The 12,707-nt window shown below is 40.4% G+C and overlaps 1 protein-coding gene across 1 annotated transcript; it reads left to right on the forward strand.

Annotated features, from left to right (window-relative positions):
- The first annotated feature begins 5,179 nt into the window (after positions 1 to 5,179).
- hoxd1 (homeobox D1) lies at positions 5,180 to 7,254 on the forward strand. The gene is given in 2 exon segments (NM_001016678.2): positions 5,180 to 5,810; positions 6,294 to 7,254. Coding segments are annotated over 2 exon segments (906 nt in total). The 5' UTR covers positions 5,180 to 5,236; the 3' UTR covers positions 6,626 to 7,254.
- Positions 7,255 to 12,707: the final 5,453 nt, after the last annotated feature.

Raw genomic sequence — 12,707 nt, forward strand, 5'->3', positions numbered from 1 at the left:
CAACATTCGGATGGCAACGAAAAAGTCGCGATAATTTTTCCGAAAAAATCGCCAAATACCGATCATTAGGAAAAAAACGCAATCAGACGCATTCGGACGGTTCGTGAGTAAGTAAATGGGCCCCTAGGCATCAGACCTCCCCATCCTGCAACCTGTGTATGTGCAGATAGGCTTGCTGTATTGCATTGAAGAGGAAAAGGTACCCCCATCTCTGCAGCCATGCCACTGGATTTCCGTATTTACTCAAGTATTAGTACCAAGGCAGTGAGCTTGGTTTTTTTTTTCTTACAAATTTAATATGCCTTATAGGCACCCCAGGGCTGCTTCCCTAAATCTGCTGCCCCAGGCACAGACCCACTGGTGCCTATATATGGCAAATATGGCCCTGAGTAAACCAAAGCCACTATGAAAAATGAAATAGGAGAATTATATTTGAGAGAGAAGCTGAGGAACAGGTCAGTAGAGGAGCGTAACAAGTGGGTTGGATGGTACCTAGAGATAAGTTCAGAGATGGGTGTTATGGGAGTTATGAACTGCTTTAAATGCGAGTGTCATACGTTTACATTTTATTCTGGATGGTAGGGGAAGCCAGTGCAGGGACTGGCAGAGGATGACCGTTTGCAGAGGTGTATCAGCCTGGCAGCAGTATTCAATATGGACTGGAGAGGGGACAGTTTTGAAGGGGAAGGCCAATTGATAGAGAGTTAAGATGGCCATACACGGGTCGATTGTAGCTGCCGATATTGGTCCCTTATACTGATTCGGCAGATTATCGGCCCGTGTAGGGGCAGGAACGAAGGGGCCTGCCCGACTGATATCTGGCCTGAAATTTGCCAGATATCGATCGGGCAGGTTAAAAGATTTAGTGGGATCGGGGACCGCATCGGCTCGTTGATGCGGTCCCCAAACTGATTGCCCCATTGCCATCATTATAATTCAATAGTTTGGCCCCAGGGCCAAACGATCGAATTAGCCTACATTTTTTCCCGATATCACCTAGCCGTAGGTGGGGATATCGGGAGAAGATCTCCTTGCTTGGCGACCTCGCCAAGCGAGCAAATCTTCACGTGTATGGGCACTTTTACAGTAGCCCAGGCGTGATATGATGAGAGAGTGAATAAGAATGTTGGCAGATAAATGATTGCATTATGGAAATATTTCCTAGGTGAAAGTGACACTATTTGATAAGTGACTGGATATGAGGACTGAAGGACAAGGCAGAATCGAGTATAACCCCAAAGCACCTGGCCTGGGAAGATGGGGGGATAGAGAATTGTTAACTGTGATATATACCTCAGGAACAATGTGGGTGTTGGATAACAGATAAGTTCTGTAGAATATAATGGTGTTTTATCTGTTATCTGCTAAGTAACCTGTGCCTTTTCTCCTTTAATGGCTGCCCCCATGGCTAAACAGCAGATTTCTTTATTTAAACTTTAGTAGTGTTTCTGAAGCAAACACACAACTTTCGCCAGTGCAGGGCAATGGTACGTTATATTGTAATTACTTTTATACACTTTTGTTTTTTGGTCTTACTGTTCCTTTAAGGCAGTGATCCCCAACCAGTGGCTTGTGAGCAACATGTTGCTCACCAACCCCTTGGATGTTGCTCTCAGTGTCCCCAAACCAGGTTAGTTAGGAGAAAACTGCACCAGCCTGGGGTAGATGTGAGTGATCCTCTTCCTTCTTCTGTCTTCACGTCGCTTTCGCAGTAGAGTGAAAAGCTGAACTTTTACAAAAAAAAACGACTTTTTCACTCTACTGCTCATGCATCGACCCGGGATCCCATAGTAAAAAACAGGACAAAGAGGATCACTTGCTCGCCAAGACCCCAAGCTGTTGCAGTTTTCTGCTGACAGAAGGTAGTGATTACAATCACTGGGGGGTTGCCTAACATTTGGCACCCTCCAGTGATTGTACCTTTCCTTCCCCTTTAAAGGAGCTTTATAATGAATATGACCAGAAATGCTATATTTGAATCACTGAACTTACTGTATCAGCATATACGTTTCACACCTTAACAACGATGATCTGGTTAGGCCCTCTTTTGAAAGTCAGTGACATCGCACATGCTCAGTGTACTCTAGGGTGTGGTTGAGAAGCTAGGGATTATCAGAAATCATTATAAAGAACATTAAGTGTTTTTGTTATAGAAGCTGGCGCTACAGGGCTCATCAAATGATACCTAAATTTTACATCCCCTGATTTGAAGTTCTCCTGCATTTTACACATTGTTGTAGTCCTACCTGGTTATATGCACAATGTAGAATTCAATTCTGATGAATACACTAGTTTGACATACCATGTAATGAGAATCTGTATGGCTAATTTGCCTTGTATTGTGGCTTTTATATTCTATCCCCCATATGCAATAAAAGGCACCAGTAGCAGTAACCCATAGCAACCAACAAGATGTGTGCTTTTAAACAGGTGACCAGTAAATTCTACCTGCTGATTGTTGGCCCCTAAGGTGAGGCATGTGACAGCAGCCTAGAGCAACTGGTAGCATCTTTGGAGGCACAGATCTTCCCTGCTAAAGGGCTTTGGCCATCTTGGGAAGGTACAGAAATTCAACAACTTGTGTAGCATTTCTATCCTACTTCTTTGTTAAGCTTTAGTTCTGTGATAAGGATATGGCTCAAAAAGTATTTTGATTGCAGCTACAAGCAATGTCGATCCCATTTATGATTGTCAGGAAAGGATTTAGGGTAGGGCAGGCGTCTGCAGCAGAAAATACCAGTGTCCAAATGCAGCCTAAATAATTCATAGCTGACAATTACAAGGGGATATTCTGCATTCTCCTATAATTTCTAAGCATACTTGGTGCATTAACGTAAAGAACATTCTCATGTGTTCTAACCACTCCTTGTATTTGTACAACACTGGGTCTGATTTACTATGGCTACACATTTGCTGTAGAATCAACACCAAAAAAAGCATTTGGGACACGACACTGTAGTTTTTAGCATCAATAGTGAAGGGATTACTGTACATATAGCTTGGCACCTGTTGAGGCTAATGCAGTGCACTACAGTACCAGTACCACAACTAAACAGCACAAATCAAGGGCATGTAAGAGATTACACAAGCTATATCTCTCTCATATTGACACCGATGCAATGTGCACACAAGTAAATAAGGGATCATGTAAAACTGTTGAAGTAATACATGGCTGGCACTTATTTAAATAGTTAATGATATATTTATCTATTCTGTACATGGGAGAATAATAATCCTAATGCTTGGTCGCTGGGTGAGTAATGCAATAAATGTAGATCATTCTGAAAACTTTCTGAATTTCCCTGAGAAATGAGATCAGTGGGCCCCCAAGTAAATCCTGACAGACACCCACATAATCCCCTATCACAGCTGATGACTGCTTAACTAGGTGATACATTATGCACCCTCATGACTTACAGCACAGGCTGGAAATACCACTCAGTACCCAGAGGAAACAATGTTAGCCCTTTGGATTATCTAGTTTCATGGTGGAAGCAGATGTGCCTGTGATCATATAACAAATATGTGTTCTGTATTATTACAATGTTATAGCACTGATTTACTAAATACAACTCTGCTGAAAGGTCTGGAGAGTGATAAATTACCACAATCATGCAATAAATAGGAAAGGAGGAGGAAAGAGTAGCCACACCAGCTGTTACTGAACTACACCTCCCAGAATCCCCTGTAGGGACAAAGTTAGAAAATATAAGGACTATGATAAGTCAATCAGACCCTATTTGAGGAGGTTATACTTAGAATAATTTGAACCCGCCAGCTGATAAACCATAGTTCCATGTTTCAATCTCCATACAGCTGTTATCTGTGGGTGGATCCTGGTAGATGCAGTTTAATAACAACTAACTAAGTTTTTATATATTTTATATATTATAAATTTTATGCAGTTAACTTTTAAAAATAAAACTTTTATGTAACTTTGCCCCAAGTGCCTCTGTTATGCTGTTGGCCCATGGCAAATACATTTTACTCTACCCTAAAACCAGCAACAATGGGTATATGTAAAAAAAATGTGTATTTATACGAAACACATATAAAAACATATACAAAATATAAATGCCCAAGTTTTGGTGAAGTTGTTGCAAGTTGTGCAGGATATTACAATCAATAAACAAACAAACAAACAAGGAATACATAATGAATCAATGGGTCCTGCTCACAAGAGCTTACATTCTGTAAAATAAACTTTCTCTGACGTTAATGAGAGACCTATAAGGTAGAAGAGACTCTTTGGGGTTTAGATATAACTGACTATATAACCGTTCCACTAGAGCAAAACATTGGCTCATAACTAATCTCCAAACCATACATATTATGTGTAAGGTATATAGACAATTCCTGATGTGAACCCCTGGTGCTAAGTGAGACAACACTAGTACTCTGGCAGTGAAGGTCCCAGAGGCAGGTCCCAGGGTGTATATCTAAACAAAAGCAAAACTATCATGGGACTGCGCCAGAGCTATTAGCTTGCTGAACCCTGGGTTCCAGGCACTTAGCGCTCCCTTTCTGCATCCATTAACTGCAGCCGGTGGTAAAGAGGGGGCAGCAAAACATTTAACCGAGACAGCATCATAAAAACATTAAAAGGGTAGACATTCCCACTGAGCATCCTAGGAAGTCCAGCGCAGGGTTAAAGCGGACACTTAATAACAGGCATAACTATAGCTCTCTGCAGCCCGGTGTAAGTACAGTTTGTATAGCACTGGTTGATAAATCTATACAAAAAAAGAGATGATGTACCCTTGTTTTCCACTACAATGCACCATACAAGGAACATAGATCGGAGTGACCTTCCGCACCAAATGCAAGGAAAGTGCAATGTTCAGGGGCTGCTATCCAGCTGATGAGCCCAGCGCCACTGCCAGCACTCTCACGCACATTTATCTTCCAAGGAGGTATTTCTGGGCTGTGAGTAAATTCCATGTACTTAGCATGAACTGGTTACCCTCCAGGACTTGCTGCTGACGGGTCTGGCACTGGGCATCTGGCTGCTGGAGTTTTCCCGACTCGGAAAGTTTAAAGAGCAGCCGCTCCACCACCAGCTGTGAGCTCCACCTGGAACTCTAGCAGGGAGCGCTCCTGATTGGCTACTAGGAAGCACGTGACCGCCACTCTATATTAGGCAATACAGTGTAACAAGACCAGAGGAGAAGTCCAGGTGAAAGATTGAGGGATCATCAGGTTCCTCAGCTGTCCGGCCGGAGAAGTCTCCCTAGAGATGAATTCCTACCTAGAATACACTTCTTGCGGGGATGTTGTAGCCTTTTCACCCAAGTTCTGCCGCAGCGACCAAAGAAACATGACCTTGCAGCCTTACCCTGGCAGTGGAGCAGATCATCCCTTTATGCCAGTTGGAGGTGTGCCTGGCTCCGTTGCCCACCAGGCTTCTCACCAGTCTCCAGCACTTTATGCTCCATGCAGCCTAGATGTCGCTTATGAGCCACCCCCACCTTCTGATTACAGTTTCTTACATAGCAGCACCGATTACGACTATTATGGATCTAATCACTTGGTAGAAGAGACTGGGGGCCACATTCCCTATGGCAGTTCTGTATTCCCAGGGAATGGATCGTACATCCTCAATGGGCAGCTGAGCTACAGGACTCTTGGAGAAGAAACCCAAATGGCTCAAATCGCCCAATGTAAGGAACCACTAGAAGTTTATCCTGGGGGCAACTTGCAGAGTATCTCCCCTTCGCCTGGCACTTACCCAAAACCTGCCTCCCCGGCGTCTGACACCCATGTCAGCACGTTTGATTGGATGAAAGTTAAAAGGAACCCACCTAAGAAAAGTAAGTCCTGCCAAGCTTGATATTCCAATATATTCCAAAAGCATAGCTGCTGCAAAAGGGAGTAGTTATTAAACTGTAGCACTTTGCATTTACCCCTGGAATCCAATGGACTAAGTTGTAACACTTTCAGTTCCTTTCTAGAACCCACTTGATTTATGTTGTTACAATTAGGGTTTTTTTGCTTCCCAGGAAACAAGGTAGCGCACTTGTAGCACTTGTATTTTGGCACTTAAGGTTTACTTGCAACATTTTGCTTTTCTCTCTACAATCACGGAGTAGTTTTCTCTTGAGATCCAGCAGCATTATTTGTATAACTTTACTCTTCTTTCTGTGCCCTACAAAGTTAGGCCTGTCTTCATACATTTTTTAATTTGAAATGTGAGTTAACTTAACCAGTAGCCAGAATATCCATGCGTCATGGCGCATTAGTAAAGCGCAGAGAATGCTTGAGGCGCTAACTGGTTTGTACATCTTTTCTCCCAGGTTTACAATCTGAATATGGGGTAGCAAGTCCCCCCTGCACCGTGAGGACAAACTTCACCACCAAACAACTGACTGAACTCGAAAAGGAGTTTCATTTTAACAAGTATCTCACCAGGGCAAGACGCATCGAAATCGCAAACTCCCTCCAACTCAACGATACTCAGGTTAAGATCTGGTTCCAGAATAGGCGAATGAAACAAAAGAAAAGGGAAAGGGAGGGGTCTTTGCCCAATTCTCCCCCGTCCGGACCAGCATCCAGTATCTGCGTAAAAACTCCACTTTCAAAGTCTGTACATGAAACTGCGACGCTGTCGCCATCCAAGGACGTTTAAGTATAAAGACTCACAGCTAGAGACCAAATATATGCGATCGTCTCGGAACAGAGTTAACAACACGATGCATTCTGCTGCACCCCAAGCAGGCACAAACTAGGGTGACTTTGCAATATATATCGTTACTTGTGTTACCTATAAATTGTACAGTATGTATTGTATATACAGACCTTAGCAGCTCAATCCTGCATCTATGCATTAAATACATATATAGGGTCTAGGTTGTTTGTAGAGAGAACAGCATGAAGGGTGGAGATTCACAAGTACTACTCACATATACCTTTATATAATCATGGTTAAGTATGTAAGATTACACATGCCATGCATGTGCGACAGAAAAAGCAAGTCCTGCAGCCAGATACTGTACATACTGTATAAAGCCAGTACTGACATTACCAAAGATGGATAGGAGTCTGCCATTTCCTCAACTTTATCGACTGAATTTGCACTATTGTGTTTTGCTGTTCCCTGGGTCTCAAGCAATTTCTTCTGAAACTGACTGAACTCATTCTGGGACGTATTGTAGTACATCAGGAAGCTATGACCTGAAGGCGAATTTTATAAAATTTTACTGCTGTATATATCTATTTTTTTATAAACTAATAAAAATAAAAATCAAATTGACTATGCAAGAGCATGTATTTTAATTGTTTTTAATAAAGAGGCTAATACTGTATGATCTGTGTTTTCACATAACTAAATGTTAGCTAAAAAGTACCAAAGGCAAGAAATGTGCTGTACAGTACCTTATTACTTCTTTGGGTTACTGACTTTCCAAGTAGTTAGTTTTAATGGCAAGTGCTTTATTATGATAATTGTAATTTAGAGATATCTATCAATCTCTCTCTGTATCTATCTATCTATCTATCTATCTATCTATCTATCTATCTATCTATCATCTATCGTCTATCTCTCTATCATCTATCTAACATCACCTATCCTTTGTAGACAAAGGTACACAATACAGTGAAACTTACAGATTGCTGGTGTGTCTTTGCAAACAGAAATACAGAACTACCGGGGAAAGGAGTATTGTTTGTACCTGACTCAGTAGAACACAGTAGAGCAGGAAGTCAGAAGTACAATTAAACATACCCTGGCACATACAACAATGGCCTTTATACAACGTTGTATCATTATTGTCCCTTTAATACACAGTAACACTGATAACACATGACATTTACATGGATACCATCAGGATTGACCGTGGGCAGGAGGTCCGACCTTAAAATAAGCCAAGTGTATTTGCAAGGGGAGATGCCCTTTAAATTCATACTCCTGCATATAAAAAGCAAGTTCCACTTCAAACGATTCTGCCTGGGACAATGACAAATTCTCACTTTCAAAGTGACAATCACAATGGGCCAATTGAATGAAGGAAACTCGTGGCTCATAATCAAAGGGTCACACGGGGTATCTGTATTTCAAGGGAAGATCCAGCAAGCTGCCCGATCGGTACAGTATATGGGGGATCCCCGTTGGGTGCTACCATACTGGTTAAACTGCAGAAACGGGAGAATAAATGGCTCCATGCAAACTATCACCCTAGAACAGGACCTCTGTTATAAAATACCGTGTCGCAAGTGATCAATCCTTCCACTTATTTGTATGTAAGTTTGTTGTCAATATTATTTTAGCATTTTTAGCCATCTGCTCCCAGCTATCTCATGCTAATGCCCCAGCCACTACAACAACAGAAAATCAAAGGCTTGCACCTCTGTGATGACCTGGGGATGCACCCAGTGGCCTTTGATATTGCAATGTCCCTTCCCCGATAAGCATCAGCATCTACAACAAAAAAGGCTAAGTTTAGGAAACAAATTTTAACATGCAAGGACACAAATGGTTGGAATGTTTTGGCAATTTTGTAAAAGGTGACTTCAGACGTCCCTATAGAGAGGGCAGCTCCTGGGATCTGCTTATATTGTGATATCAAATGCCCATTGTGAAGATCAAATGTGTCACATGACAAAAGTGTATTTGTTAAAGGAAGTTCCAGTGTACACATTCCCTTTTTAAATGTTTATTTCTGTAAAAAGGGGAGTCCTCCTATCAGTGACATTTTGTGACAGCAGTATGGCAGCATTCCCATCCCACTCTGGGCAGGGGGCCTGGGTCAGCTTGAGTTCAGAGCAAGCCCTTAGCAGAGTTTACCTGTGTCCTAAAATTTCCCCAGCACTGAATTTCCCCCTGTAACATTCCCAGATACACCATAACAACATACAGCATATGGCACCAATGTGGGTGTGCCCATCAAATTAATCTTGGCACAGAACACTTCACAAGCACAAATGCGGGAGCCTTATATAAACTGCCACAGATGTACCTACCTCTGGGAGTATACACAGCAAAGCCTGGGAGCATTTACTTCTCTTACAGGAACATAACAAATACTTTGTTGTTAACCAAAATTCTATTTACATCAAATTATGATTTGAATCTTATTAAGCTCTCATTAATGGTTTTATTAAAAAAAAAAAACATTTTATCTGTCAGATTTTTAGGCAGTAACATGTGCCCAGTCTGATTACTTTATTTGTAATGGATAAAAATTGGCTGCATGCATGGCAAATCCATATAAAAAAACATTTGTTTGTGTTATATAATGTGTAAAAAAAAGCTTTTTGTGGTCTTTTATTTCAAAGCAAACACCTGATTGGTTGCTATGTGGTACATTTTATTACTAAGCCCTAGTGTGCATGCAGTCTTAGTTCTAAACTCTTTTTTTGTGCATTTGATTTCATCATCATCATTGTTTATTTATATAGTGCCAGCAAGTTATGCAGCACTTTACATTAATTTATAACGGACAGGATTATTTTAATGACTTAACAAACAAGGGTTACAGAATTAATGGAAATAGGTTCAGAGGTCCCTGCTCACAAGAGCTTACAATTTGTACTTGGCATATTTACCTGTTTAGCCCCTTTTCTAAAATGTGCCTGCTATGTGACAAATTTCTGTGCACTCATCCATATTGCACTGCACATTAAAACACAGACATTTCTACACTCACTTTTCAATGTTCATCATGATTATTAACTGATATTAGTGGTAACAAGTTTATAATGATATTATAAACTGGAGCACTAACACATTATTTTGCCCAGTCCTGCGCTTAAGGGCAAATGCCCATACCTGGTGCACTCTTACCTTCCAGTTTGTGCCTGTATGTTACCCAACCACTCAGATTGTAAGCTCTACGGGGCAGGGACCTCCTTCCTACTGTGTCTCATACCACATGGCACTTATATATATATATATATATACATATATGTATTTATTGTATTTATTTATTATATCACTTGTCCTCCCTGTGTGTAATTTTGTATTCTGTAATACTGTACAGCGCTGCGTACCCTTGTGGCGCTTTATAAATAAAGTTATACATACATACATAGATAACAAGGGAACCAGCAATTAACTGGGCTTATAGAATGAAATAGTAACAATACAAAGTATCGTATATATTATATATTTATATATTAAGGCACAGTCACAAGTTTCTTGTTCTATTAAAATTTTAGCATGACCAACATTTTCCTTGTATTGGCTAATAATTTGATAATAAAAATGTAGATAGATAGATATGGTCACAAAATTTAAGTTCAGGTTTTATTGCTTTTCCATGTATTGTACTTTTCTGTAATGCCCCAAGTGTGTGCTGTGTGTGGCATGAATTAGAGTTTCAGTAGTACAGCAGCATATATACAGTAAGTTCTGTTACAAAGCACTACTCATTTATCATATCATATAGTGCAGTGCTGTCATATATATGTATATTTTAAGGCAATGTACCCATAGGACGCTAGCCTTCATTCCCTGGTGCAGCTGCTGAGCAGTGCTTTGTGTACTATCACCTGTAGTCACGTGTAAAAATAGGGCACTCTGAGCTGTACTGCTCTGCACCCATGGAGACAGAAATGAAAGATTGTAAGCTTTTGTGAACATTTCCTCGGCACCCAGTTATCAGTGCCACTCTGATAGGAGCAAGTAGTCTTATTCATTCAAGAGACAAAATTGTAACATCTTCAGTTATCAAAATCCTATTTTCCCAAAACATTTAATTTTTTATTCTATATATTTTTACTATAAATGCTTATGGGGGGGGGTGCTCCATAGGGTGACCAAAGATGTAGGTGGGAACTGTATCAGGGAGAGTGGTACACATCTTTTAAATCTATTCTGTAAAATGAATCTATTAAAAGAAATCTATTAAATCTATTGTGTAGCAAGCAATTCACTACAGTACTAAAATTCTGAGTCTATTGGAAAACTCATAAAAATGTAAATTTGTGCAGTGGTTAGATCTGCTGCCTTGTATTGCTGGGTTCCTAGGTTGATTCCAAACAGGGCACAATGTTCTCCCTGTGTCTACATGGGCCTCCCCTCCTCTGGTTTCCTTCCACACTTCAAACCAGATAGGCAGGATAACTGGTTCCTGATAAAATTGACCATAATGTGTGAATGTGATAGGGACCTTCAGGTAGGTTTGAAAAATAGGCCCTGGTATTGCGACTCATTTCGGCCCAAAAAGCCCCCCACCAGCCCACTAAATAGTGACTGTATATGGCATCTTGCAGCAGAATATAAGATCCACTGGGAAGGGAGTGATGTGAATGATGTATAATCTCTGTTAAGCGCTGCAGAATATGTTGGTGCTATATAAATTACAATAATTTGCTAAGAGAATACAAATCCTGGGGCAGTTTTTATGACTAAGAAGACTAATCAACATAAAATATACCAATTATCTTTCCTGTATTGAATAGAGCTCTGATGTATTGTATCCACAGAAATGTAAATATGGAACCTCAATGAATCTTGGGATTTGGAAAGTCAAGATCTCATTTACAGAGGCTAAAGGCTCTGCAAAAACCCTATTTGCTCTTGGTTAGACAGACTCCAGGCTAATCAGAGCTCACTTGAACCTGGGTCTTGTGAGTCAGACATGGATAACATTATACACTCAAGTGGTATGGTATGTGGGATGTTGCAAAGTGAAGGTTTTCTGATGAATGGCCATTGTGTCCAGCAATCCAGAAGCAATGTGTGTAAGTGTGGGTGTAGCAACAAAACAGGATTGATGTAATGAGTGGCTTGGGAGATGTAACACTACAAAGCTAAATGTCAGAGTAAAGTAGCGTAGGTGGTAACAAAACATCCATGAAGAGATGTGGTGCTAAAATAGACTTCATGGTACAAAGGGAAATTAATTAACATCATAGAGAGTCAAAGGCTTGTTAAAATACTTGCATGCCTAAGGGCTCTCCAACTCAGTGTAATGGAGAATCCAATTCCCTATGCATTTAGATGGTGGCAAAAGAAGATAAAGTAATTTATGGGGGAAAGAAATATGGAGACGATAATTGCATTAACGTGTCTGTAATGATGCCCATAGACATAAAACAGACAGATACAGTAGATAGATAGATAGATTACAATGACCACAGTTAAGCACCTGTCATTAAAACTAACCACATATTTAAAATTCTACTGAATATTGGAAAAAAGCCCGTTATTTGGAAAATCTTGGCTCACAAGTATTTTGAATAACTGGTCACATGTCTGTATTAATATTATTAAACAGTTCTGCTAATTATATACAGCATGAGTAATATACTAATAACACACAGCACTATATATATTTTTCAAGAACAGGCACTTCTACCCATTGAGCTTCCACTCTAAGCTTGGAGCTGGAAAAGCAGAGAAATAAAGTGACCTACTCATTGCCGCAAGAGGTCAACACAGAGGTGACCCAGTAATTAGAGTTCAGTCACTGAAGTGCTAAGCTGCCTAGTATTTAATGGATAATACCATAAGGGGTGCTGCATGGCTCCTTCCTTACCCCCAGATTAGCAAAGATCTTAATGACCATAGAAAGCTAGAAAGAAAAGCAACCTATTATTTTCCTCCACACATTGCATGTTAAATCTGTCATTACCAATTCCTCTATGAAGCACACTATCATTTTATTATTGCACTCTTCATACAATAAAAAAAAAACCTTTCCTTTCTTAATAGCAACATTTCCTTTTCTCCTATGTCACAAAGCTTATGGTCTCACTAGCCAAATATC

This window comes from Xenopus tropicalis, chromosome 9 (genome assembly GCF_000004195.4).
Source record: "Xenopus tropicalis strain Nigerian chromosome 9, UCB_Xtro_10.0, whole genome shotgun sequence".
Taxonomy (NCBI): Eukaryota; Metazoa; Chordata; class Amphibia; order Anura; family Pipidae; genus Xenopus; species Xenopus tropicalis.